At 37.4% G+C, this 27,572-nt stretch overlaps 5 protein-coding genes across 5 annotated transcripts; 2 read left to right on the top strand and 3 right to left on the bottom strand.

The window, feature by feature from the left end:
• Nucleotides 1–2,398: 2,398 nt before the first annotated feature.
• On the top strand, nt 2,399–3,163 carry LOC116026226 (glycine-rich RNA-binding protein-like). Its single transcript, XM_031267706.1, has 2 exons — nt 2,399–2,524; nt 2,819–3,163. The coding sequence occupies exons 1-2, from the start codon at nt 2,411–2,413 to the stop codon at nt 3,161–3,163; spliced, it is 459 nt and encodes a 152-aa protein (XP_031123566.1). The 5' UTR covers nt 2,399–2,410.
• Nucleotides 3,164–6,011: 2,848 nt separating this feature from the next.
• LOC116025043 (chloroplast stem-loop binding protein of 41 kDa a, chloroplastic) lies at nt 6,012–8,141 on the top strand. The gene is made up of 6 exons (XM_031266104.1): nt 6,012–6,431; nt 6,522–6,643; nt 7,074–7,176; nt 7,261–7,399; nt 7,476–7,753; nt 7,850–8,141. Exons 1-6 carry the CDS (start codon nt 6,051–6,053, stop codon nt 8,033–8,035), a joined length of 1,209 nt encoding a protein of 402 aa, XP_031121964.1. The 5' UTR covers nt 6,012–6,050; the 3' UTR covers nt 8,036–8,141.
• On the bottom strand, nt 8,142–10,850 carry LOC116025042 (RAN GTPase-activating protein 1). The gene is made up of 2 exons (XM_031266103.1): nt 10,570–10,850; nt 8,142–10,005 (listed from the first exon to the last, which is right to left on the bottom strand). The coding sequence occupies exon 2, from the start codon at nt 9,969–9,971 to the stop codon at nt 8,376–8,378; it is 1,596 nt and encodes a 531-aa protein (XP_031121963.1). The 5' UTR covers nt 9,972–10,005; nt 10,570–10,850; the 3' UTR covers nt 8,142–8,375.
• A 5,143-nt stretch (nt 10,851–15,993) lies between these two features.
• Nucleotides 15,994–17,364, bottom strand: LOC116024378. The gene is made up of 3 exons (XM_031265272.1): nt 17,314–17,364; nt 17,008–17,088; nt 15,994–16,260 (listed from the first exon to the last, which is right to left on the bottom strand). The coding sequence occupies exons 1-3, from the start codon at nt 17,362–17,364 to the stop codon at nt 15,994–15,996; spliced, it is 399 nt and encodes a 132-aa protein (XP_031121132.1).
• Nucleotides 17,365–17,736: 372 nt separating this feature from the next.
• LOC116025639 (ARM REPEAT PROTEIN INTERACTING WITH ABF2-like) lies at nt 17,737–23,194 on the bottom strand. Its single transcript, XM_031266946.1, has 19 exons — nt 22,834–23,194; nt 22,555–22,715; nt 21,631–21,803; nt 21,430–21,550; nt 21,269–21,343; nt 21,056–21,150; nt 20,833–20,908; nt 20,606–20,713; nt 20,184–20,312; nt 20,019–20,087; nt 19,794–19,853; nt 19,502–19,625; nt 19,242–19,381; nt 18,988–19,051; nt 18,809–18,888; nt 18,673–18,737; nt 18,457–18,574; nt 18,224–18,348; nt 17,737–18,130 (listed from the first exon to the last, which is right to left on the bottom strand). Exons 1-19 carry the CDS (start codon nt 23,084–23,086, stop codon nt 18,037–18,039), a joined length of 2,130 nt encoding a protein of 709 aa, XP_031122806.1. The 5' UTR covers nt 23,087–23,194; the 3' UTR covers nt 17,737–18,036.
• Nucleotides 23,195–27,572: the final 4,378 nt, after the last annotated feature.

Below are 27,572 nucleotides of genomic sequence, written 5' to 3'. Positions count from 1 at the left end.
ATTCTTTATTTGATTCTTTAAAAAAGATACAACTTTTTCTTCTCCTAATAATAAAGTTTTCAAAAAAATATATTTTTACTAAAATTCATAACATAATTGAATAAATATTGGTTTACTTATTGTGATTAATTAGTTTAGTATTTTGTTTGATATGGTAGTGCTAAACTAAGCAAGCATTAACATATGAGTTTTTTTTTTTAGCCTTTGACTAACATTTCAGTCCATCTCAAGTTAATTTCTTTGACCTAGCCTAAAGGATCATGGGAGCTTTGATTTCATTCTATTTGGATAAATGCATAATGATTAATTGTGGGAAAAGATGTTGATAAAGTGTCCATTAGTGGGAATAATGAATTTTTTATGGAATTTCTATGAGTTTCTTGCTTGGTATTTTCAAAGAGAAAAGAGGAGTGTAAATTTGTAATAAAAAATGAGAATTAGTTGATGTAGCAATTTGAATTTGAGATTGTCTCTAAACTAAAGAAGGGGAAAAGAGTGATGAAGAATACTAAGTTGTCCATTAAAAAAGAAAACAAAATAAAATAAAATGAAAAGAAAAAAATTAAAACAAAAAAAAAAGAGAAAAAGAAAGAAAAGAAGATGCAGAACAGAAAAAGAAAAAAAAAGAATTATTATTATAATTTTTTTTATTTTACATGATGAATAAGTATGAATTGTTTACATCCTTATGGGAATGAATAGTTTATCTTGTTGGAGATAACCATCAAAATAAAAAGATTGATTGGTCTCATATGATTTTTATGAGTTTGAGTTAGTTTATTTAATTCTTGCTCTTATAATTTTGAAGACGTTTTGAACTACATTCTCTAATATTTATTATCATCCATTAGTATATGTTATATACTTTATCTATTGCAGCCCAAAGCGTCAATAGATCATCACCATGGTTTAATCCCGTGACTTTTCCTCAAAGAGAGTCACAGAAGTATCATCTAAAGCATTTTTTTTTTTTTTCGTTTGCTAGAATTGGTAATTTCTCTAATTTTTAATTGTTAGTAAATTAAACCTTGAGAGCTTGTTTGAGGTTGTTTATTAACAAGGGAGTAATCAAAGAGCATATTTTGATTATGATGAAGTAAATAGAAACATGTTCTAAAAGCTTGTAAATAAATTATAACCAATTTGGTAAAGGGTAAAGTAATTTTGATTCTAAAATCAATAATTTGTTTATTTAGAATCGATTATGAAATTCTGCCTTGAGTTAGATACTTTTAGAGTACTATTGACTCTATTACAATGTAGTATCTATTCAACTGAGTTGGATATTAGTTTGCTATCTTATTTGATTTTTAATCATGTTTACCATTTTGTTATTTCCTTCTTCTTCTTCTTTTTTTGGAACTTAACGTATCATTCCATCATCTATTCTAATTTCTAAAATTTGGATAAAAATAAATCATACCAATCCCTGTAGATACGACCTTACTCACTGCTATTACAAATCATTATTTATTTAAAGGTAAAGTTATTTATTATTTATTGGATTCGACATTCACCAGATCTCGACTTGAACAACTGATCTGAGGTTTGTCCTTGGGATCTGCTCAATGTCTTAATCAACAAAATGTAGGGCACCCGATATTAATCTCCTATAATTCTTTTATTTGGTGCAAATTACTTCATAGTTTGCTTTTGTTACAACCTATTTGATTCGCAAAAAATATTTGAGGATTAATGTAATTGAAATTTGGCAAAGGTGGATGAATAAACAAGTCCAGCACCAGATAGCTAAGAGAATTATTGGGCGAAGGCTTGAAGGGTCAAGTTCAACACCATGCCTCTAAAAAACGTGGCGATATAAAGAAATAAAATTACGTCTTCGCTACGAACTATAACTTTTGGTGTAGTGGTAAACATTTGATCCTAAAAAGTGAAGCCAAAATCTTTTTTTTTTTTAAATAATGCGATAGTATTTTAGATAAATGTATTTACAAAAATAGCCGTTAAATCTTTTCAAATTGATGACTTTAAGTGGTTCCTAGTTCCGTCTCACGTAAATACTAGTTTGTCTTTAAGGATTTGTTAATTGTTAGATTAAGAGTTGGGAATTCAATTTTTTGTTTGATTATTTTGTATAAAATTTTACCGCGCTCACCATTAATTAAATAATTTTAGAAATCAATGAATCTATACTATACTATATATAAAAACAATATCCTCCTCCCAAATTTTCCCGCCCAAAAGTAGGGTATTTTAGTAATATGGTAAATGATAAAATAATATTAATTATAGATTAGTTATCACTCAATTAAGGGAGGGATTAGACGGTTTACGATTTTAATTTGAAAGCAAAGGTCCCTTATTAGAATATATAGGGGTTGATCACTTAGATTTTGCAATCCGATTCAATCTGTGTGAGCATTCTCCGTGGCTTTTTTTTCCTCTAAAAATGGCTTGCGCAGATGTTGAGTTTAGGTGTTTCGTCGGTGGCTTGGCCTGGGCCACCACCGAACGAACCCTTGATGAGACTTTCGGTCAGCATGGCGAGATTCTCGAATCGAAGGTCTGTTGATGCCAGAGCAGTGATCGAATCCGATCCGACTTGATCTCTCAGTTACTAATATCCTCTGTTACTTGATCTACTGTTCTCTCTGTTACTTTTATGTTACTGTTATTCCTAATCGTGAAATGGTACGTTCCGTCTTCCTCTTTCGTTAAGAGTTGAAGATTGATCCAGTTTTGTTTCATCCCCTTTTATTAGAATCTATATGTGCATGTGTTAATTCGGTTGTTTTGATTCTGATTTCGGATGATTGGAAGCAGATCTGATCTGTTGTTGCCTCTTTTGTTTGTTTAGATTATCAATGATCGTGAGACTGGTAGATCCAGGGGATTTGGCTTTGTCACCTTCAAGTACGAACATTCCATGAGGGACGCCATCGAGGCTATGAATGGCCAGAGCCTAGACGGTTGTAACATTACCGTTAATGAAGCACAGTCTCGCGGAAGCGGAGGCGGAGGCGGATATTTCCGTGGTGGTCGCTGTGAGGGCGGAGGCGGAGGCGGATACGGTCGACGGGAAGGTGGTTATGGTGGAGGTTACGGTGGTGGCCGTGCCCGTGGATATGGTTGTGGCGACCGCGATTATGGTGGTTGTTATTCGAGGGGTGGTGGTGCTTCCGATGGAAGCTGGAGGAATTAAGTTGATCTTCGATTAGGCGACCATCAGTCCATCATATTAGTGGTGGTGTAGGTCTAAATTTTATAGATAGTTCATGTTTTTTATCTTCATATTTTTAGAATTATAATATATATATATATAGATTGAAAATTAAATCAAGAATTTACAAATGTAGTTCCGGTTTAGTCAATTTATAAATTTTCTACACGGTAATACTTAATTAATATTAGGTAATAACATAGCAATTAAGCGCATGCGATATAATAATACTGAATTAGTTAGTAGTTGATCGACAATAGTCTCGAACACGTAAAACATTTGTCTACTTGCACGACATGGGAATATCTATTTTTCATATTGTTCTTATTAACTACCCTTCATACATATTAATTATAATAGCAGTATTCAAAAAAAATATTAATTATAATAGCTAAGAGTATAGTATGGAGGTTACCGTTTTCTTATTAATATCTATTCTTTTATTTGCTTACAGAATAATTTGTATTAAATTAGTTTGTTAATTAAATCGTTACAAGTATAACCATATTACTATCTCTTATACATGGTGATACCTAATAATTATTTTGTAATACCATATGTAAGATTACCCTACATAATTGTACATGGTAATATTTATATATACACGAATATTTTTCAAAAAAAATATATACACGAATATCAACATGCTTAAAATCATCTATTAGTAAACAATTAAATCAAGAATATGAGATATTATTGGAATTGAAATAGCTAGCTAGCAATTCTCTACTTGCAATAATTATAATATCTACTAATTATATTTGGTAAGAACATACTATGTAATTTACTGCAAATTAATTATAATTGGTAAAAAATGTTAATACACGCAACTTTAAAATAGCTATGGGAATATAATAGCTATGGAATTGAAATAGCTACCTAGCAGTACTCTACATATGGAGGTTACCATTCATACGTATTAATTATATAATTGGTAAGTATTATCAAATTTATTAAAAGTTTTCTACGTGCAATAATTATAATATATATTAATTACATTTGGTAAAGAACATACTATGGAATTTACTGCAAATTAATTATAATTGGTAAAAAATGTTAATACAAATAACTTTGGTATAACTATGAGAATATAATATCTATGGAATTGAAATAGCTACCTAGCAGTACTCTACATATGGAGGTTACCAATTTAAGGATGATTCCACGAAGATTGTCTTCACACACATACACAGAAAAAGATTACATTCATAAAGTCATTACATATTAGTAGAAAATTAAATCAAGAATATGAGATATTATTGAAATTGAAAATTAAATCAAGGATATGAGATATTAATGAAAATGAAATAGCTAGCCAGGAGTAGTATACATGTTTGCAGTACTTTACATATTAATTATAATATTTTACTCTATATTCTATTCAATTAATCAATATCAATACTATATATAAAAATAAAATCCTCTTATTTCATTTTTCTTTCTAAATTTTTGTAGTCAATTAATTAAATATTTTATTGGTCAAATAATTAATAACGCTTATTTGGTAAGAAAATGTAAAATGGAGATTAACTAATATCTATTAATTGGTAATATTGTTTCTATATTCACGTAATAATACTATTAATAAAACTAAAATATCCCATCCAACTTTTCCGCACAAACTAATATTATTAATTAATTGGTAAAAAATTAATAAAAATTAATTGGTAACGAAATTTTATTTCCTTAATTTTGAGAATAATCAAACCGTTATAATTGTGAGAATAATAAAAACAAATTCTGCGTAATTTTATAAGAAAAAGAATTAATTATTATTTACACCAATAATAATAATAATTCGAATACTTATCTATACTTCTATATCTATACTGCTATTAATAAAAATAAAATAATCCTTTGTGAAATTCCCGTCCAAACAAGAGTGAAGATAAAATGGAAAAGAAAATTGATTTTACTAATTGAGTGAAAATATAAAAAGCTTATAATGGAAAATGAAACGGAAATTACGCAAATTGGAAAAGGAAAAATATATTATAATTGACTGAAAATTATTTAAAAACTTTAAAAAAAAACTAATTACAAAGTCGATGGATGTAATATGGCAAAATTAAAAGAATAAGACTAAATGTGACAATGCCACAATAGTCGATAACTAAAAGTGAAAGTTGTTCAAAGTCATGGATGTAATATGACAAAATTAAAAGAATAGAACTAAATGTGGCAATGTCACAATAGTCAAGGATTAAAAGTGGAATTTGCTCATAATAATTATTATGGTAATTAAGTTAAACATTGATTGTTGAATTTATTTTTATAATAATTATAATTATATTATTTCTCATTTTCCCCACATTTATTTTAGTAATAATATAATTTCATAAGTCATATTACTTATCAATCTTTTTAAGATAATTGTAGACAAACAAGTCATATATTATTCAATTAATTGAGTAACACTTTTGCACTAATCTTATAATCAAATAAATGTACACGTTCAATATTATAATTTTTTATAATTTGCTTTATTTTTATTATCTAAATATATAATAAAAATTTATCCGTGCATCACATGAGTAATTGGACAATTATTTGCTCTAATTCAAACAAGTAAAACATCAGAAAACATAACCAATCCAACCAATTTCATCAATTGCGCTATATAATATTTGATGTTATAATTTATATATAATTGTATATGGATCCAAATGTTCTTAAAATATTATAACAAATCTATTCCGTGCAACACACCGGCAAAAATACTAGTATATATAAAAAAAAAAAAAAATAGAAGGAAGAAATCATATGTGTGAGCTGAAAATAAAGACTATCAACAACCGCTGGTTCTCGTAAGAGATCATCATCATTATATCGTTACTTCCTCATGAGGCACAAAACATAACGGCAAACAATGGCCACTCTTGCGCCTTCCTCTTCCACATCCTCTCTCCTCTTCTCTTCTCCCAAATTCTCATCTCCTTCTCTCTTCCCTCTTCAATCTCTCTCACTATCCCCCTCCTCTCTCTCTTCCTCTTTCTCCATTTCCTCATCTTTTACACCCCACCTCACATCCCCAACCCGGAAGACTACTCTCTCTCCGCTCCGATTCAGCGTCCGGGCCGCCGCCCAGAAGAAGAAGGTGCTTATAATCAACACCAACAGCGGTGGGCACGCTGTGATCGGCTTCTACTTCGCCAAACAGCTTCTGGGTAGCGGCCATGAAGTCACCATCATGACTGTCGGCGAGGAGGCCTCTGACAAGATGAAGAAGCCTCCTTTTAACAGATTCTCAGTTAATAACCTAGCTAGCTACCTGTCTCTAGCTCTCAGATTATTTCATGTTAAAAGTGGATGGGAATTACAACAATTTTGTGTGTTTCAGGAAATTGTGGAGGGTGGTGGGAAGACAGTGTGGGGTAATCCAGCAGATGTGGGGAAGGTGTTGGACGGCCAAGTATTTGATGCGGTTTTGGATAACAATGGCAAGGACCTGGACACAGTAAAGTAAGTGGACCATACTATCAAATACGGAGGAGTAATGTACCTTCTGTATAAAAATAATGTACTTTTAATATATTAAAAATGTACTTTTTGCTATGGTTCACACGTCACTATGGTCCACACAATAATTTGCCGTGTGGCGTGCTAATTCCTTTTTTACACTTTACAAGCTAAGCTAAGTGTCATGGGCTTATTAGGGGAAAGGTAATACCTCGACCAGTAATTGCCTCTGTCCTTTTCATAGTCAAGTCCTAGATTAGCGACAAGTTTCCTGAACTTAACTCGACCAGTCCTTAGTGTTTATGACAGAATTGCCCCTAACACTATTGTCGTCCCCTATTCATAAGGTGACGCAATCTTTGCATGACATAAGGCTATGAGAAGAACAAGGATTAGATCTGATTTCTAATTTGACGATTACATTACATGGTAGGCCAGTGGCAGACTGGGCAAAGAGTTGTGGAGTGAAACAATTTTTGTTCATCAGCAGTGCTGGGATCTTCAAGCCAACTGAAGAGCCTCCCCACATTGAAGGGGTACCCTACCCTCCAATTAGCTTTACAATTCAATTGAATTTACTAGTCCAGCAACTTAATTAAAGTGATGATATTGGGGTGCAGGAAAGTGTAAAAGCTGATTCGGGTCATGCTACAGTAGAGAAGTACATTTCAGAGGTTTTCAGCCTCTGGGCATCCTTCCGCCCACAATACATGATCGGCTCTGGCAACAACAAAGATTGTGAAGAATGGTTCTTTGACCGTAAGAATTCAATTAATCAATCTCTTATTCCAAACTTGATTTCATGGCTTAGCTTCACCAATGCAATTCAATGCAGGTATTGTAAGAGGCAGAGCAGTCCCAATCCCGGGCTCTGGTATGCAGCTAACGAATATTTCCCACGTTAGAGACCTGTCCTCCATGCTTACTCTGGCTGTTGAGAACCCAGATGCAGCAAGTGGCCACATCTTCAACTGTGTGAGCGAACGTGCCATAACGCTTGATGGCATGGCCAAGTTTTGTGCTCAGGCTGCAGGGAAGCCCCTTCAGATTGTTCACTATGACCCCAAAGCGGTGGGAATTGATGCCAAGAAAGCCTTCCCTTTCCGCAATATGGTAAAACAAAGCAACCATCTTTAGTTTTTCTCAACCTTCATTGGCTATTCCATTAAAATGTATGTATGTATGTATGTATGTGTGTTTTGCTTGCAGCACTTCTATGCTGAGCCAAGAGCTGCCAAGGCGATTCTTGGATGGGAGGGCACAACTAACCTTCCCGAAGACTTGAAGGAACGATTTGAAGAGTATGTAAAGATCGGCAGAGACAAGAAGGAGATGAAATTTGAACTAGACGATAAGATACTTGAATCCCTCAAAGTACCAGTGGCTGCTGCTTGATCCCACCATTCTATGTACTATCATTGTATTCTGCAAAAGAGATTTTGAAGGAGAAGCTGACTTTGTTTACTGATCACCAGAATTGCCTCAATGAACACATTATCCATAATCCAAACTTCCAAACTAGTCCATACATTAACTAAATCAGAAGAGAAGTAAAGCAATAGCAGGCATGTCACAAAAGTTTCCTGCTATGCCAAAGTTTCAACACCATACAATAGCACAAAAACATGACTACAAGTCTAATCTAACCAACACCACAGTTGATTATGAGCTACACTAGCTAACACGAGTTCTTACAAGTCCTCAGAGTGAACATCTCCAGAGGTGCAATGTGATTCTATTCTTCTTCATGCTTGATTTCAAGGTCCTTGAGCTTGGATTCCAATTCATTCTCATTATCACCAGCCTCTCCATCATCATCTTCATCATACTCTTCTCCTTCAGGATCATTCTCATCCAGAGGTCCAAGCAGATTTGAGCAGGTTTTGAAAATTTCTTTGACCTCATCAACCCCTTCATCAGATATGAAGTTTCCATTAATATTCAGCACCTTAAACCCAGGTTTGCTGACAACAGCCTGTGCCAGGCACCTAGCCCCAGCTCTTCGAATTGAGTTAGTGCTCATGTCCACTTCGTTTACCTGGCTATGACCATCCTCCAATGCCTTGGCAATAATAATAGCACCCTCATCCTTCAGTTCATTCTCTGCCAAGTTCAATGTGGTAAGAAATTGTTTTGCAGCTATGCAAGCTGCAAAAGCATGAGCGGCTTTCTCGGTGATGTCATTTCCAGCCATCTCCAAAATTTCCAGTGATGGTGCAGATTCTTTGAGGGCATTTGCAATAGCTATGGACCCTTCATCTTCCAAATTCAAATAGCTGAGGTAGATCTCAGTTAAATCGAAAAACCTTGGTAATACCCTGCTCAAAACAACTCCTGCATCAGCACCAAACATGTTGTCTCGCAAGTCAAGCTTCTTCAAGTGAGTGCATGCTTCCAGTGCTTTTGACAGAGCACAACCCCCTTCAGATCCTACCCTTGTAGATGAACACCGAAAGCTTTCCAGCAGAGGAGAACGCTTAACAATTTCAGAAATAGCAAAGGCACCATCATCTCCAGTCATATTGTTGTGAAAATGAAGTACCCTAAGTTTATCAGTTGAAGGGATTAACTCACATACTGCTCGTGCTGCTTCTTCTGAGATCCCATCATTCATCAAATAGAGCTCCTCCAAGCTCTGTTGTGACTTCAGAAGTCCCCCAAAGGCCCTCACACCCTTTTCCCCCAATGCATTGTTTGATAGGTTGAGATACCTTAATTGACACCCTTCCAAAGCAGATGAAAAGATCTGCATAACTTCAAGGGCTTCTGACTCTGGTCTTCCTGCAATGAAATCTGACAGGTCTGCCTCTATCAATTGATCCTTGAGTGACGATAAAATAGGCCCTGCAACATGAGCAGCATCCAAACCAAAACTTCTGTTGCTGAAACAAATCTTTGTATACTTGTTCCCAGGCTCCTTCAGAGGTTCCAACAATTTCTCAGCTTCATCGGCAGCAATAAAAGCCCTTTGACCTCCAGAAATATCAAGAACAGTCTCTTCAGATGCTTTAACTTTACCTTCTGCATCCTCCACTGTTCCTGGACCTCTTTTAATAACATCTAACATAAGCTTACTTGATTCCTTAGCATAAAGTTGCACCGCAGAGCTTCCATCTCCATCTGGCTCCTTCTCAAAGTGTTGGTTTGCTGCAGCAAAAGCCATAACCTCTATTTGTCTAGCATCCTCCTCAGCCTCATCTTTATTCAGAAGCCCATACTTTCTAGACAAAATGGATGGAGTGCTGAGGTTCTTGGTCATTCTCTCCACAAGCATTAGCCTGGTACTTTGGCTTGGTGGCCACAGTTTCATAGAGAATCCTGTAGCATCCATCTGTTATCAGCTCTAACAATATCAATCTACCAGTCTGTTCATGGACAGAAGGGAAAAAGGGAAATGTTAATGAGGCAATAAAAGCTGCTAGTGGAGAAGAACACAGCCTAAAATCTGTTCAACTACAAGGTGCTCTATCTTTGGCAACTATTTTTATTTTGTAATTTAACAAGCAAAAGAAATATCAGTGAATCCCTAATCTCAAGTTTTCAACTACACAATGCTTGATAGGTACAGATGTCAGCAAAACTAAAGCACGCCCACAACCAAAATAAAATAAAATAAAATAAAATAAAATAAAATAATTCTTTGCATAAGAAACTCTTCTTCATTGCTAAAATGGCACAAAATTACTGCAACAAGATCTGAAAATGTTTCCTTAAACGTATGGCACAATGAAATGATAATGGACTATGTCTGGTTACCTAAATCAACAACCAAAAATGAACACAAAAAGACAATTTATCTGCAGAAACATGAAAATGAATAAATAGCAGCACACAGATACGGCAAAAATTAGCACAGAAAGACAAACGACAGAATGTATGAGTAAATCAGGGAAAAAGGAAAAGAGAGAGAGATCTCTGGAGAACATTACCGACAGAAAGAAAGAAAGCTCTAGACAGCGAATTGGGAATGGAGATGGCGTAAAAACCCTAGAAGCGAAAAGGGGTAAGAAAAAGTGATGATTTGGAGATTGTAACGTGACTTGAACCCTAGTTTAGAACTGGCCTACTGGGTAATCATTAAACAAGTTGTGAGGAAATTTAGGAGTAGTTTGGGAGGGAAAATGATTCAGCTCATCTCAAATCTGAAATCGTAAACTCAACGTTACCTTCAACCAGATTTTGAATCTCGGGCCGTCGGGCCTCTTTTTTCTTTTTTTTTTTCATCTCCTAAATTATGTTCATATAACAGTTTTTTCCTTTGAATTATTAAAGTGACAGTTTTTCCCTCTAAATTAATTTAAAAGTGGCAGTTTTGCTCCTTTAATGTTAAACTCCTTAAAAATAACTATTTCATTTATTTTTCTTCTCCAACAAATTATTATTTAAAGCATCCTTATCAATGGAGTTTTTCCGCGGTTTTTGAGGAGCTTTTGTAAGTGTGATTAGGAAAAAGAAAATGAGAAAGGAAGAAAAAAAATAAACAAATTTGATTTTTTTAAAATATATATATTAAAAAAAAAAAAGGTATTGTCAGGCGTGCCTGACGCGACTGCACGTGCCCGCTGGGCGCCGCGCGTCAGGCGCAACACTTCATCCTTTTTCATCTACAAATTTATTGTACTAAGAACCACATTTTGCAGGGGATCATTTTTCTTCTCTCTTTGACTCTCCTCTATGTGTTGTGTAGTGTAGAAAAACCATCAATTAACCACCATTATAGATGCTCTTATATGTATGGAAGACAACGGTTCGATTCGATCCTAATCGAACACTGTAACAATTGAACCTAAATAGTATGGACGGTTATGATTACAATTCAGAATCGGAAAAAAATAAATTAAAATAATTGTTGAATTTGGACTATTTTAAAAATAAGAAATAGAATTTACAAAAATAAATAAATAAATAAATTTTGAATTGGCGGTTAAAAATCGAAATTGAAACCGAAACGAACCGATTTATCAAAATAAGTGTTTGATAATTTTCACAATATATGACTACGGATCCGTTCTGTTTCACGGTTCAACAATTATTTTATTTTATTTTTTTGGTTCTGAATCGTAACCATAATCATCCATAATATTTCAGTATGATTGCTAGTGTCCGGTTAGGGTCGAACCGAATCGTGGTCATCCATATATATAAGCAATACTTTGTTGGAGAAGAAAAACAAATGAAATAGTTACTATTTATTAAGGGCAAAAATATCAATTGGGAAAAAACCGTCACTTTAATAACTCACAAAAAAAAGTGTTATATACATATAACTCAAAGTGAAAAAGTGTCATTTTCCCTACAATGTAACATCTAATAAAACCAAAAGCAGAATTAAAAGAATTCGAACGTAACACAAAATAAATTAATTGAGAATCTGTTTCAACGTCCACATCTCCCTATTAGGACTCTACATAGTTGAGTCATAGTATAAGTCTTTGTCCTAGTATATGTGTGATTCCTCTAGTTTATATACCTGTGTAATTTGTACAGTTATAGTTGACGAACTCTGAATATAATATACCAGTTCTCATCCGGTATCATCGCTAGGGTTTGTCCTTTCGACCTCATGGCTAATAATAACGGCTCTGTTAATTCCTCCAAACGGACCGTTTCTGATGTTGCTACGGGGTCTTCGGGATCCTCTGCCGTATCGTCTTTTTCCTCTGCGCATCACTACATCAGCATTAAACTCACCCACCGGAATTTTTTATTCTGGCGTACACAGGTTTTACCGTTTCTTCGGCCACCGTATCGTCGTTGGCCGTTCGTGGGAGTCCTGTTACCCTCCAAGAGCTCGCCGATCTTCTGGGGTCTCAAGAATTTATTGCCGCCGATGATTTTGCGGCGGCTCCACCGGCGACGGCGTTTGCGATTCAGCGGGGTGGTCGAGGCCGTGGCGGTGGCTCGGACAATCGGGCTGGTTCTGCGCAGCAGCAGCAGCAGCGTGGTCATGGTGGCGGCGGTCGGTCGTGGCATGGTGGCTCCGGCCGACAGCAGCAAGGCGGTGGCAGAGGTCGGGGCCGTGGGGGTTCCGGACAGATCCAGTGCCAAATCTGTTGGAGTTTTGGACATTCGGCTCTATCTTGTTATCGGTTACCTCATGGGTTTAATCCGCAGGCTAATGCGGTATATCACGGTGAGTCATCGCAATCCAGTCCACCCTCTCACACCTGGTTCCCTGACACAGGTGCGACTCATCACGCCACGCCCGACATAGCTGCTCTCTCTGGTTCGGACCCTTACACTAGTGGTGACACTCTTCTTGTCGGTGACGGTACGCAATTATCTATTAGTCGAGTAGGCCATGCTTCTCTAGCTGCTCCTTCTAGGACTCTACATTTGTCTAATATTCTGCATGTTCCTTCTCTATCTGCCTCTTTATTGTCTGTTCAGCGATTTGCTATAGATAATAAGGTCTTTTTTGAGTTTCACCCTTCATTTTTTGTTGTGAAGGATATTCAGACCAAGGAAATCCTTCTCCAGGGCAATAGTTCAGGAGGTCTCTATACCATGCCAGTTCCTGCTGCTTCTCCTTCCGCTTTTCTTGCTGCTCGTGCCTCCATTCCTACGTGGCACGATCGTTTGGGTCATCCACATCAGCGTGTTCTTAGTCGCGTCTTACAGTCATGTTCGGTTAGTGAGTCTAATAAGTCTACCTCTACTTTATGTTCTGCGTGTCAAATGGGCAAATCTGCGCGTTTCCCATTGCCACGAGTTGGGTCTGCTAGTTCCAATATACTCGATTTAGTTTATACTGACATCTGGGGTCCTGCTCATGTGCTATCCTCAGATGGTTATCGTTATTTCGTTTTATTTGTGGATGACTATTCTCGTTTTACCTGGTATTTCCCAATGAAATTAAAATCGGACATTTATTCTATCTTTGAACGTTTTCGTTGTCTTGTTGAACGATCTTTCAATTGCAAGATTAAAGCTATTCAGTCTGATTTAGGTGCTGAATATAAGAAATTGCATTCTGTTTTTGTACAGCTCGGTATCAATCACAGGCAATCTTGTGCGTACATACACGAACAGAATGGTCGTGTTGAATGAAAGCACAGGCATGTGGTTGAGACCGGTCTTGCTCTTATGTCTCGTGCTTCTGTGCCTTCTAAGTTCTGGCATTTTGCTTTTGAGTCGGCTGTTTTTCTCATTAACAAAATGCCCTCTTATACTCTTAAGAACACCAGTCCTCATTCTCTGTTGTATCGTTCACCTCCCTCGTATTCCTTTCTTCGTGTTTTTGGGTGTTTGTGTTATCCTCATCTGCGTCCCTATAATCGCCACAAATTATCCTATCGGTCATCTCCCTGTGTCTTCCTAGGTTATCCTGAGTCATTTAGAGGTTATAGGTGCATGGACTTGCTCACTAATAAGATATTTGTATGTCGTCATGTTCGTTTTGATGAGGGTGTTTTTCCCTTTGCTACTAAGGCTGTTGTGGAGGCTTCTCCAGATTCAGTATTGACTCCCTGGGCTGAGACAGTGTTCCATCCTCCGGCTGTCACATCTCCACCTACTCCGGTTTCACCCCCTGCTGTGATCGCTCAGCCACGGCAGCGTGGTTGTCCCCATGGCCGGACTGCCCGCCCCACAGAGCGCACTCACTCCATGGCCACCCGGAGCCGGTCGGTTGCTCCTGTTGCAGGTTTGACAGCTCAGGTCTCTATCCCTGATCCTACTTGTTATTCACAGGCTGTAAAGGTTCCTGAGTGGCGGGAAGTTATGGATCAGGAGTTCAATGCTCTGCTGCACAATCAGACCTGGTGTCTGGTTCCACCTGAGTCTGCTATGAATGTTATTGGTTGTAAGTGGGTCTTTCGCACCAAAAAGAAGGCTGATGGTTCGATTGAGAGGCACAAGGCCAGGTTGGTAGCAAAGGGGTTTAATCAGGTGCCTGGTCAGGACTTCTTTGAGACATTCAGTCTAGTGGTTAAGCCTACTACAATCAGGTTACTTCTTTCTCTGGCTCTCTCCTCTGGCTGGTTGGTCAGGCAGTTGGATGTTCACAATGCGTTCTTGAATGGTAACTTGAGTGAGACTGTTTACATGCGTCAGCCTCCTGGCTATGTTGACCCGCAATTTCCTGATCATGTGTGCTTGCTTAAGCGGTCTTTATATGGCTTAAAGCAGGCTCCCAGGGCTTGGTTTAATCGTTTACATGCTTTTCTCTTGTATGTTGGCTTTCTGGCTTCTAAAACTGATGTCTCACTATTCTATTATTCTCGTGCCTCCGCTATAGTGTACCTACTGGTTTATGTTGATGATATTCTTGTTATGGGTAATAATCAGGCTGTGTTGAATACTTTGCTCTGCAAATTGTCTACTACTTTCAAAATCCGTGATCTTGGTGTGCCTGGTTTTTTTCTAGGGATTGAGACCATCAGGTATGATGGTGGTCTCCTGCTTTCACAGCGTAGGTACATGAATGACATTCTCAAGCGTGCTGGTATGACTGACTACAAGCCACTTGCCACTCCTCTGTCTCTTTCGGGTTCCTCACCTGTCAGCTCTGACCTGTATGACGACCCCACCAGGTACAGGAGTTTGGCTGGTGCCTTGCAGTATCTGACTGTCACGAGACCCGACTTGTCGTTTGCTGTTAATCTACTTTGCCAGCACATGCATGCTCCAACTACCACGAACTGGGAGCAACTGAAACGAGTGTTACGATATGTCAAGGGCACTTTGACGATGGGGCTGCGGCTGCGGCAGTCTGTTTCCACTGAGCTGCATGCGTTTTCTGACTCTGACTGGGCTGGCTGTCCTGATGACAGGAAGTCCACCAGTGGCTATGCTGTATTTCTTGGCACCAATCTGGTGTCCTGGGTGTGCAAGAAGCAGAGAACAGTTGCCAGGTCTTCCACTGAAGCTGAATACAAGGCTCTGGCTGATGTGTGTGCTGAGGTGATCTGGATTGTTTCATTACTACGAGAAATAGGTGCTCCCAACATTCCGGTTCCCAAGTTGTGGTGTGACAATCTTAGTGCTACCTACATGTGTGCCAATCCAGTTTTTCATGCTCGCACGAAGCATGTTGAGATAGATTATCATTTTGTTAGGGACAGAGTTGCTAAAGGTGACATTCAGGTGAACTTTATCTCTACGAAGGACCAGCTGGCTGACATCTTTACTAAACCACTTGCTGGACCCCGGTTTTCCTTTCTGAGAGACAAGCTACAGGTTGTTTCCATACGCTCCGCTTGAGGGGGAGTATTAGGACTCTACATAGTTGAGTCATAGTATAAGTCTTTGTCCTAGTATATGTGTGATTCCTCTAGTTTATATACCTGTGTAATCTGTACAGTTATAGTTGACGAACTCTGAATATAATATAACAGTTCTCATCCTCCCATTTATGTACCCTTTAGCCAGCTGAGTGCTTCCCTAATGCATATTGCTTCAGCCTCCTTGACACCATAGCACCCCGTGATACACATACTTTTGCTGGCTAGGAATCGGCCTTGATCATCACACAACACCCACCCTAATCCCATTGAGTTATTAGCTTCATTGAAGGCAGCGTCGGTTTTCATTTTCAATCTGCCACCAAGTGGTTTCTTCCAGGTTTCCGTAATAGCACTTATGGGAGTAGTGTTTTGATCATGTTCATGCACATCCCTCTAGCTAGCCAAAAAATTGAGAGTTGAGCTAGCAATCAAGTGACTCATGTAAAGGAGTACTTACATAAGGATCCGTAGGTGTAGATAGCCAAGGATTAGTGCCAATATAAGTGGTCCTGCCATCTCCAATACATTTTCTGCACCCCATACTGATAACATTTTGAACTTCAATCATACCCCTCAATATAAACGAAGGGTTGCTTCCAGCAGTGGCATAAAAAAATGAACAATGAGGATAGTAGCGACTCTTGTACACACGAGCCACAAGAGAGTAGGCCTATCGATCAACCTACATGTTTGTTTGCCTAGGAGAACCAAGTTCATTTCTCGGAGCCTTCTAAAACCGAGCATTCCCTTCTCCTTAGGGATACACAAACCGGTCCACAACCTCCATCGTAGCCCCTTGCCGTCCCCTACTGATCCAGTCCACCAATATTTATTCAGAATTGACTCAATATCTCTGCACATCCCAATTGGCAAAAGGAATACCATCATGGTGTAACAAGGCATAGCCTGCAAAACATTCTTTAACAATACTTCACGTCCCGCACGGGAAAGAAACTTAGAATTCCAACTACGCACCCGGGTTACGATCTTATCTTTCAAAACCCCCAATATTGCTTTCTTATTCCCGCCCACAAGTGATGGTAAACCCAAGTATTTCACAGTCGTATCGCCCTCTCGAACCCCAAGGATGTTTATAACTTCGACTCATTGATGCTGCTGAACATTGGTACTAAAGCATACCAAAGACTTATCGAAATTTATTCGTTGGCCAGATGCAACCGAATAGATATCCAACACACTCCTCATCTGCACACTTACACCCTGTTTGCACGAAGAAACAGAAAGTAGTCATCTGCGAATAAAAGATGATGCTCAATCCATGCAATAAGCCACATCGCATTTTATTCTCAATAAGGGCACTCAAACCCTCCGCTACGAGTAGGAACAAATATGGCGAAAGCGGGTTACCCTGTCGGAGATCTCTTCCCGAAACTATAGGCCCAACTGACATTGCTCATGGAAGATATGATATTTAATCGTACTGACCGTTGCATAGATGATATCCACCCACTTTTTCACGAAGCCCTTTTTATCCATAACTGTCTGCATAAACCGTCATTCGACACGATCATATGCTTTGGGGAATAGAATTTCAATCCTTTTCAACCAAATTGTAAAAATCATTACTTGATAAAATTAAGAGAAGAATTGCTATTCCCCAAAGCAAACATTCTGCAAAGTATTAATGAGAGACCCAAATCGTCCAAATTAAATAGAATACATTATATTTGTCTACCCGTGACCAAATACAAATTTGACTAATTCCATACCACCAAGGCACTAAAGGACAAAAAAAACAATTTTCGCTTAATTCTAATTATATATGCATTCAACTCATAACTCAATTTTGTTTTGCCCTCAAACTCTAATGAGTTCAAGATTAGATGTTAAACAAGGTTAACAAGCCACTAAAACAATTTGCAATCCCCAGTAGGGTTCCTTTTACAATCATAGCCAGGCAGTGCCTCCCATTCCACTGTTTCTTGATAAGTAGAATCATAAATTAGTAGTACATGAATGTCTCTAAGAATGAAGTTTAAATTCTCAAATTGTGGTAGTAACAATCAATTGGTATTACAGATCCAGCTAAATACAGCTAACTGGTGCTTCCATTCTGAGTACACCGCAATCAAACTATCCACTCCTGTACATCTTCTTTTCTCTTCTACATTACAGTTAATCAAAAGATCAAAACTGAAAACAAGCCATCTACCGCCGAAAGTCAGTATGAAATGGTCTGGTGAGTGCTCTCACAAAGTAGGTACGAGTCTCGGGCAATATTCGTTGAATCAGTGGTGAATACCTACAAACAAAATATGGTATCTCAGTGAGTTGGCTGAAGTTATTTTGATGTGGTCTTACAGTACATGATGTGGAATGTGCATAGCCGACGTACCAAGGCATGACATTAAGTTTGTCAAAGTTCTCCAACACAAAAAGAATGCAAGCATTTCTTAATGATGTGGCACTAAATGCCTCTGACAACTCAAACATCAGAGCGACATTTTCCACCGAGATATCCTTTAATAGATCAAAACAGATTGTTAAAGGCGTCACAAAGAAATCCATCATTTTCATTCTTCAAAAATAATAATAAGATGAAGAACAAACACCCCCAACTAAACTAACCTGTGCAATTGTATATTCACATAGACGTTTTAGGCCCTCTAGCAGATACTGATCAGCTGCTCTTAAAAGCTCCTGGGCAATTTCCAAATTAACATCAACAGTCCCTGTGTATATGTATCTGCAAGTAAGAAAATGAATCAGCAGCGGCAGCATTTTTACTTTTCAGAAAGCATAGGAATGATTTCTACTCCCTCTTTCATACAAAAAGATTTTCACCTCATCATCAACTCAAAAATATCCCATCTGATATTAGGGATCTCAATGTCTTTTGCGTCTCTCTCCTGCAATGTAGCAAGAGAACTCATTATATCAGAGCACAAAAGCAAGCAAAACTTTTTGTTCAAAATCTCACCCTATAACCACCATCAAACATTGCCCGAAATGCATCAGAAGAAGCAAGCAAGCAAATTCTGTGGGCATAAAACCGCTTGCCTGATGAATATATCACAATAATGTTAATCTCTATCAGCATCAGAGGTATCGACATTGAAAGAATATGAAGATTATCAATAAGCAATATAAGCTATATACCTTCAACTAAAAATATCACATCTGAGAGTGTAGGATTATTTACATATTGCTCACCCAGACGGACCTGAACAAAATAATCTGAAATTGTCAATTTCAAACATATAGAAACAGGAAGTGGAAAAAGTTAATTTCATAAATCCCAAAGTTATATCCATATAGGAAATCACAGTGAAGCTCCCACTCATTACAATGGAATTCTATTATGTTATATGTAAGATCATAGCACAATAAAATAAATTGACCCAAAAAAAAACCTGAGACACTGGAGAAGGAGGAGCTGCATCAATATGAGAAAGTGAACTGGCTTCATTTGCTAACTTGTATAGAGCTGCTGAAGCATCCCTTTGGTGCTTTACAATTGATGATTCCAGAAGCTCCAAAAGCAACTCCAGCCCTAAAATCATTGTGCAAAGAGAAAGAAAGCACTTTGAGGTTTATGCAGGACAGTTAATCTGAACCAAAGCCCTGTAAAAGAATACTTAGAAGTAGTTATTCATGGAAAAAAAATTCTTACCATTGTTATCAAGAAAAATAGTTTTATGGTCCTCTGGTGATGAGAGATGAGCTAGAGCTAATGCAACTCGTCTTTGGACAACATTCTCTTCAACACGCATCAAATACAACAGATGGCCTAAGACCTGCAGTGGAGGAAAAGTTGAGTGATTGGATACACATAAGTTTAGTAATAAATTCCATGATAACAATCAATGACCACTCCTAAAAATTGAATAGTTGATTTTAAAACCAAAAGAAAAAGCTTTGCTTGCTGCTATAAATTATTTGAAACTCTTAAAAGTATAACTTACTCGCCCATGAATTTTCTCCTCTAATCTTTTCAACGTCTTTGCCACACAATCTCTGGTTGGCTGCAATTATTAAAGTCAATGTAGGCAAGTGGCAGCAGATTACAAGTATATTCTAGAGATGCAAATATAAGAATCCATGTAATGTGATATAAAATTATAAATCATATAACAATATATGTGACACTAATTCAAAAGAATATTAGTCAAAAAATTATGAGCTCATACTTGGACAATAAACTCTCCATCTTGAAGTTTTTGAACACCCCCAACCTTTATTAGATCTGCAACATTATCCTACAAAAGAAAGTCACAAGTCAATAGGAATAGGGGTTACTATGAAACTATGCCATAGGAAATCATGGAATCGTCAAATTTGAGAAGTGGAATTACCTCATTATCTGCGAGCCCATAAAGTGCAAACGCAGCATTATGTTGCAGATTTCCATTTTTTGAATCAAGAAGCCTCAATAACGGCATAATACCACCACTATGGGCAATACCAGCTTGATTGTGTGAATCCTAAAATATGAAGGGGCCAGTAATTCACAATTTAGGACAAAATGCAATGGAAAATTCTCAAATCAAGAAAAAGGTACAAATAGCGTTGAAATACAAAGTGAAAAGAAAATTGCAGTACATTGAATATCAAAAGTTAAAGTGTATTCAATCCAAAAATACATCCCTGCATCCCTTTAGCATATGTATCGACCTTGCTTATTTATGAGAGTCATCTAGCTTCCACACTTCAGAGTTCAGACAAGCCTCCAACATAACTATTGTAGCTATAAACTGCAATATAAATCATGAGTTACCTGTGCCAACCTCCCTAGTGCAAAAGCTGACATTTCCCGCAATTGAGAATCAGGGGAGTGAAGCATATCAATTAGTGGCGGTACAGCACCTCTTTGGACAATGTGCACCTACAAAATTTTGAGTAAAAACATTAATTATCATCATCAAATCAAATGAACTAGAAATAATCCTTTGAATAAAGACTCTTCCACTTTCTAAAGTGAATGAGAAAATTATTTTAATCAACCTTACAATCTGAATCTGTTGCTGCGAATTGCCCAAGAAGTAATGCAGCTTCCCTTTGGCTCTCTGAACAGGAGGAACTGTGTAGGAAAGAAAATAAGCAGTATATAAGAGGAAAAGTAAAAGCAGTAGAACCCCTGCAGCCTATCAAATCTAGTCTAAAATGGTTAACAATTCCATTGCTAAAATCACAAACAAACACCTAGAAATGGTAAACCTAATGATACCTAAGTAACCCAATGACAGGTTGCAAAGCTCCAGCAGCAAGAACTTCCTTCTTAATGTTGGGGGATGAGTGAACAAGATTGCCAATTACACCAACCTGACATGCCACCAATGTGATTAGTCCAAAAGAGATACCAGGTGAAGCACAGACAACGTTATACCCAAATAGACAACAAATATGGGGTAAGCAATTAAAAATAAAGAAAATGACTGACCGCTTCATAGTGTATTGCAGTATCTTCAGACCGAAGCATTAGAATAAGAGTGGACAGAGCATTGCACTCCACTATCTGCAAGCAATATAAGTATCCTATATAAAACCGAAAACAACGGAAAGCTCAAATGGCTTTCAGTAATTTGGAAAAAGTCCAAAAACCTGATTTTTGTTCTCATCATTTTTAAAGGCCAAAGTCCGTAAGGCCCCTGCAGCTGCTCTTTGGACCTTTGCATCAAGAAACACAAGCAATTCAACAAGTGGAGGGATGCCACCTTCAACCCTGGATATAGAATTGAAGTGTCACAAAAAAGAACTCGCGCAGTAGGTGTTCTATAATCCAGATCAAGCAAGGTGACAGACCTAACACGAGTTTTAATGCAACTATTCTCATGAGCAAGATTGGTGATAGCATCAGCTGCTCTCCTGATGACACCATTGAGAGCACGGGAGTTTGGACTATCCTTGTGCCTCTTCAGAATACTAACAAGATGAGGCAGAGCTCCAGCATCAACAATTAGTTGTTGGTGTTCTGGCTGTTAGACACAGCAAAAGTAAGAGATCAACTTAAATTATGTAATAAAGAACATTAAGATTGCATCAAATGTAAACATAGTAATAATCACAATTCCCTAACACAAGTCACGCGCAGACTCGAAAGCCCTAAACTATGAACTATCATACAGCTAGAGAGAAGTTTGTCAAGTTGATTCTTTATGCAATAAATTTTGTATACCAATAGACAATATTGATTACCCATATACAATAATCAAGGATGGTTTCTTGTGCTACACCAAGTGGCAGCACAGCTACAAACAAGAGGGAAAAAAATGCAATAAGTTATTGCAACTGAAAGTTATTTGGTTGGACAAACCCTCTAGTGGAAGTTAACAACTGCACCTCATTGAAATTCACTGCAATAGCACCAGAGACATTTCTTTTATATCACCATAGAATTAGCAGGGGAGTTTAATGAATGATTGTGCATTTGTGCATGAACTTAACCAGAAGAAGGCACCCCCTACCCTCTCCACAAATAAAAAAGAATTATCTGCTTAGATTAGAGATCATCAGTGATCAGTTTCCGAATGCCAAGAACAATATCAACGGCAAGCTTAAACATATTATTAGCAGTTCACTTAACTTAAAGGTCATTGTGCACTCAATAAGCTCCGAGAATGATTATTGCAAGTTCACAATTTTAAGTTTCTCCAAATGTACAAGAGAAAGGTATCAATAAATTCGGGCAAAATAGAACTAATTAAGAATCTAAGGGATAGTAAGCACTTTTATGGCAAGCATCCCAAGCGTAAAAGCACTCCCTTTCTCGATCTCGTGCTCATACGGGATTGGGCCAGCGTCTCCATCCCTTGTAGGAGGCGGCGGCTGTAGATGCTGCACAAGAGCCGGAACTGCGCCACAATCCACAATCACGTTCACAATTTCCTCTGCGGAAACCTAAAATATCAGCGACCAAAAGCAGAAACACGAAGAAAAATCCCTATGCATGTGTACCGGTTAGTAAGATCCGGCGCAAAGAACAGTAAATTAAGTGAATCGAGTTACCATTCTTGGCCAACTCGGAAAGAATATGGATGGCGCGCTTGGAGGAAGCTCGATCCGGCTCGGCTGAAGAGAAAGACGCTCCAAGAATCTCTACCTGAGTGCGGACCTCACGGACGATATCTTGATGAGCATCCTCAGGTGAGAGAGAAACTATCCTCAAGCGATCGTCTTCAAAATCCTCATCTAGCTTCCTCTTCAAGCTCTTCTTCGAAGTGGAGCTTGAACAGTGCTCGCTGCGCCTCAGGTTCTCCATGGGAGAGAAGATCAGGAGGACAGAGGAGATGAGTGCGAGGGTAGTTTGGGGATATAAATTTTTGTTACAGGTCCGTTTTGAGTTTTGGTGAAGCAAGGCATGGTCTTCGTGTCGGTATTTTCATTTTCATTTTCATTTTCATTTTACATTTTGTCTCCCGCCCTTATGCCCCCGGTTTTCGGTTTTCCTTTAATTTTTGGTAGTTGAAGATTCAACTTAGCTAAAGACTATTTCCCCATCTCATAAAATGTGTATTAATAAATCTATATTTTAATATTTCTTTCTTCCCAAACCCCAAAGACGGAGCAGAGCATATGAGATGATGTAATTCATGGTAAAAGATTGCTCTCATACTCTCGCTAGTGAAACTCAATCAATGATCTTTATTTCCAAATTTCAGCATTGTGATCAACTGAGTTGCTCATACGGGTCTCTATATTTTAATATTGAAGGATAAAGTTGAAGTCAATTTTCAAACTCTTTTAAAAAACATAATTATATAATTGAGATCATAAATTGAAAATGTTTCTTGAATTTGAAAAAATATAAAACGGTAAACTTTTCTTTATCTATAAATTTCAATCATTGCTATTTAGGACTGATGCAAATGAATTCTTTAAAATTGAGATTAATAGAGGTCACTATTTCAAATTAAAGTTGACAAGGTAGTATACAAAAAACAAATGGATAGTTTTTATTTTATAACTCAATAAAATGAATAACATTCTTAATTTTTATAACTAAGAAATCCCTCGTCTGTGAAAGTTCATTTCACAATAATTATATGAGAGATATATGAAAGAAGAAGAAGAGAGAGAGAGAACAGAGACACAGATTTAATGTAAAAATTTGTATCTTGACCATGGTGTGTAGTGTGTGTGTATATATATATATATAATTTGTATTTGCAATGTTCATGGAGGGAAAGGGAGATTATAATATATTTTATGTTTAAGTCTAAGTTTGTTTGAAGTTGATTCTCATTCTTAAGTTGTTGTAATAGCTCCTTCTCAATCAATTTCCCTATTTTTGTGCTTAACTCTTCCTTCTTTTAATTAATTGACCTAGTCAAGAATTTGAATTGAAAATTTCTGTTAGGGAAAATTGTAATTTATGTCCCTCCATAATATGTCAATTATCAATGTCACTCCTGAATTATTAGTGGTGTAAATGTTGCCCCTTAATTTTCAAAACGTTACATATATTGTCCCTCCCGTACCGTATGAAATGGGTACTATATGTACTATTTTAAAAATTGAGGGGCAACATTTACATTACGGGAGGGCAAAATATATATAGTTTTGAAAATTGAGGGGTAACATTTACACCAATAATAATTCATGAATAACATTGATAATTGGCATATTATGGAGGGTCATAAATTAAATTTTTCCTTTTTGTTGATTTTCTTTTATAAATATAATTAAGGAGTTTCCTTTCGTGAATGTAGTATAGTTCTCATACTGAGAATGCAATAGATATATAAGTATATAATAAAGCAGAGAAAATGCGAGAGATAGAGAGAAAGAATCATCAATTTTTTATTATTCATCATTTAATCTAATATATACGAGATGTACAAAGTTACAATATAATTATAAGTCTATAAAGGATGAAGATATATTAGGATAATATAATTCATCTAGTAATATCCACATCTATTTATTTACAACACTCCGACCAATCCCCGTCTTCGTTAAAAGGTCTTGAAACACACAATAATTAGGAAAAAATAACAGTGCAATTGGAATCTTTGGCCAATTTGTGCACAGATAATAAATTGAATTTAAAGGTATGAACATATAAAACATTAAACAAAGTTAAATTATTGGATATTGTAGTATTGCCAAGGTCATGAATGGCTACAATATCACCGTTTAGAACTGATATGGTTGACATATGTTAAGCAGTGATAGGCGGTGAATTAAAGAGAGAATAATTAGAACATACATGATCAATGGCGCTAGCATCAATAACCCATTCAGTCGATGCATTAAAAATAGAAGCAAGTGTGAGAGACATACCAGCAAGATTCGCCTTTGGTTCTTTTACATCACGAAGTAGATGAAACAATTGTTGGATTGAGTCTGAAGATATGGAACCTATAATTGGTGGTGGAGGTGTAGGAATTGATGTTGGGATGTAATTGGTGTTGCATTTTTTGTAATACTTGTGCATCGGTGGATACATGTGAAGCTTATAACATACTTGTTGGGTGTGGCCTAGTAGTCCACAATGTGTACATTTTGGTCTTGAACGAGTATGGGTGGATCGAATTGATGGTTGGTGGGCAACATTAGCGAAGCTTGGTGTCATCTCATTAGTTTGGCCAGTGGTTTGTAGAGGTGGTGGATATTTACCCATTATTGATGTATCAGTTGTGGTTGGTAGAATAGCAAAGGACCAAGGAACATTACTGGACAAATAAGACTTACCATGTGCAGTCGTTTGCAAAGCTACAGAATTTGCTAGAGAGTCAGTTTGATAAATTGTCCGTTGGGCCTCATCCTGGAGTAATAAACTATAAGATGCTTTAATGGTTGGTGCCCGTGTCTGGATATATGTGTCACGTTAACCCATCAGAAATTATAAGAGACGGCGCCGCTCCATTTGAGAAGCATAAGTTGTCCGCGCCGAGCATGTGCATACTGGTGGTGCGTCAAGCAGAGTCAACTCATCCCATAATACACATAAGATTTATGATAATCTGCAATAGAATAATCTTGTTGTCTGATGTTGTAATACGCCTTTCAAGATCATAAATATGGGGACCATTTGCAATAGAAAAACTCTTTTTAAGATCGGCCTAGACAGTAGCAGCATTAGGACTTAGGAGCATATAAAACAGTGTAGGCTAGAGAGGGATGGATGGAATTTAGCAACCAAGACATTACCATATTGTTTACTCGGTGCCAACAGGCATGTTGAGGATCAGTTGCAGGTGGTGTAGGAAGAGTGCCATCAACAAAACTAAACTTGTTTCTTCCTTTTAGGGTCGTTGTCATTGCAAGGGACCAAGGATAATAATTGTCAATGCCTGTGAAAAGGTTGACAACAAGAGTAGTGCCTGTGCCATCTAAGGAATGAAGGAAATAAGGGTTCTCGATGTCAACATGGGTGACATTTGATGGTGGTACAACAATGGAAGGAGTTAAAGGTTTCAGTTATGGGAGATGATGTATTGGATGAAGGTTGAGACATGATGAGTATTTATCAGAAAGAAAAGAAAAAAACTTATGATACCATGTAATGCACTGTGTGCAAAGAGGGAGATGAAGAAGAGTACGCAAGAAGGAGAAAAGAATTGTGATATATTATTCATGTGTGTTGATTATAAACAAGTAAAGAGAGATATATATACAAGAGAAGTTAACGGTAAAATGAATGAATAAAGGAAATCTACCTAATATGTAGCCTATGTATATGGAGTGAATATATAGATTCCTAATTATGTATAGAGAGAATATATTGTCTATATTTAATATTTACAACTCTCATTTGACATTACTATATCATACTCATGCATCGTTAAAAATCTCATTGAAAAACCAAGTTGAGGAAAATAGTACATTTTTCACACAAAGGAAAACTTTCATTAAAATGGAGAATCGAAGTTTAAAGCTTCATACAAGGAAAGAGGATGAATGTTATTCCATTCCTTAAAGCCTGACTTAGAAGTGACACTCTTAGCAAGTAAATGGATCACCATATTCGCATACTATTTTACATGTAAAAAAGTAAACATTGATAAATTGATTTGCTATTTCTTTAACATCTTGAATAATAAGGTCGAAATTAGAATTTAGAACATAAGAGATGATTCCATGAATTACTTATAGTTCCTTTGTATCAACTTAGATGTTGTCTAGCCCTAGATTTTTTACCCAACTTAAAGCCTCTCTCTCTGATTCAGCTATTTTTTTTTTTTTAATTTCAGTGCACTTGTCTATAAAATTTCTTTTGCCATGACAAACCTACCATTCAAGTTACTCGGGATGCAACCAACACCCATCATCCTTTTCTGTTTTGTTTATGGCAGCGTCAACATTTAATTTGAGCCAGCCCCATAGAGGTTTCTTCCACTTGTTCACAAGCTGAAAGCCTTCCCCCGTGTTCCCAAAGTCTTTACATTTGACTTCTTTCCAACACTAAAGGAATTGTCTAGCCTCTCTTAAAATCTCAAAATTTGTAGAACTTATTTTATTCCAGGTTTTCCATCTCTTGCATTCCATATGCTCCAACAAACCATAATAACCTCAGAACAATTTTCCATGCCAATAGTAGAAAAATTCAAACCCACCCCCATTCATGAAATGAATTTGCTCCAATTGTGCATATTCCCCCCCCCCCCCCCCCCCCCCCCCCCCCCCCCCCCCCCCCCCCCCCCCCCCCCCCCCCCCCCCCCCCCCCCCCCCCCCCCCCCCCCCCCCCCCCCCCCCCCCCCCCCCCCCCCCCCCCCCCCCCCCCCCCCCCCCCCCCCCCCCCC

The sequence above is a fragment of the Ipomoea triloba genome, chromosome 7 (genome assembly GCF_003576645.1).
Source record: "Ipomoea triloba cultivar NCNSP0323 chromosome 7, ASM357664v1".
Classification (NCBI taxonomy): domain Eukaryota; kingdom Viridiplantae; phylum Streptophyta; class Magnoliopsida; order Solanales; family Convolvulaceae; genus Ipomoea; species Ipomoea triloba.
Note: the sequence above shows the minus strand (reverse complement) of the source record. Positions and strands in the feature narration are given on the sequence as shown.

What these genes read in the sequence shown, in the direction of transcription:
- LOC116026226 (XM_031267706.1), top strand. Translation starts at nt 2,411, where the DNA reads ATGGCTTGCGCAGATGTTGAGTTTAGGTGTTTCGTCGGTGGCTTGGCC. An exon ending in GCGAGATTCTCGAATCGAAG is followed by an intron (nt 2,525 to 2,818) that starts GTCTGTTGATGC and finishes TTGTTTGTTTAG; the next exon opens with ATTATCAATGATCGTGAGAC.
- LOC116025043 (XM_031266104.1), top strand. Translation starts at nt 6,051, where the DNA reads ATGGCCACTCTTGCGCCTTCCTCTTCCACATCCTCTCTCCTCTTCTCT. An exon ending in CTCCTTTTAACAGATTCTCA is followed by an intron (nt 6,432 to 6,521) that starts GTTAATAACCTA and finishes TGTGTGTTTCAG; the next exon opens with GAAATTGTGGAGGGTGGTGG. An exon ending in CCTTCCCTTTCCGCAATATG is followed by an intron (nt 7,754 to 7,849) that starts GTAAAACAAAGC and finishes TTTTGCTTGCAG; the next exon opens with CACTTCTATGCTGAGCCAAG.
- LOC116025042 (XM_031266103.1), bottom strand. Translation starts at nt 9,971, where the DNA reads ATGGATGCTACAGGATTCTCTATGAAACTGTGGCCACCAAGCCAAAGT.
- LOC116024378 (XM_031265272.1), bottom strand. Translation starts at nt 17,364, where the DNA reads ATGGATAAAAAGGGCTTCGTGAAAAAGTGGGTGGATATCATCTATGCA. An exon ending in TGGATATCATCTATGCAACG is followed by an intron (nt 17,089 to 17,313) that starts GTCAGTACGATT and finishes TCGTGCAAACAG; the next exon opens with GGTGTAAGTGTGCAGATGAG. An exon ending in TAAATTTCGATAAGTCTTTG is followed by an intron (nt 16,261 to 17,007) that starts GTATGCTTTAGT and finishes TTGGCTAGCTAG; the next exon opens with AGGGATGTGCATGAACATGA.
- LOC116025639 (XM_031266946.1), bottom strand. Translation starts at nt 23,086, where the DNA reads ATGGAGAACCTGAGGCGCAGCGAGCACTGTTCAAGCTCCACTTCGAAG. An exon ending in ATGATGAGAACAAAAATCAG is followed by an intron (nt 21,344 to 21,429) that starts GTTTTTGGACTT and finishes TATTGCTTGCAG; the next exon opens with ATAGTGGAGTGCAATGCTCT. An exon ending in CAACAGATTCAGATTGTAAG is followed by an intron (nt 20,714 to 20,832) that starts GTTGATTAAAAT and finishes AAAATTTTGTAG; the next exon opens with GTGCACATTGTCCAAAGAGG.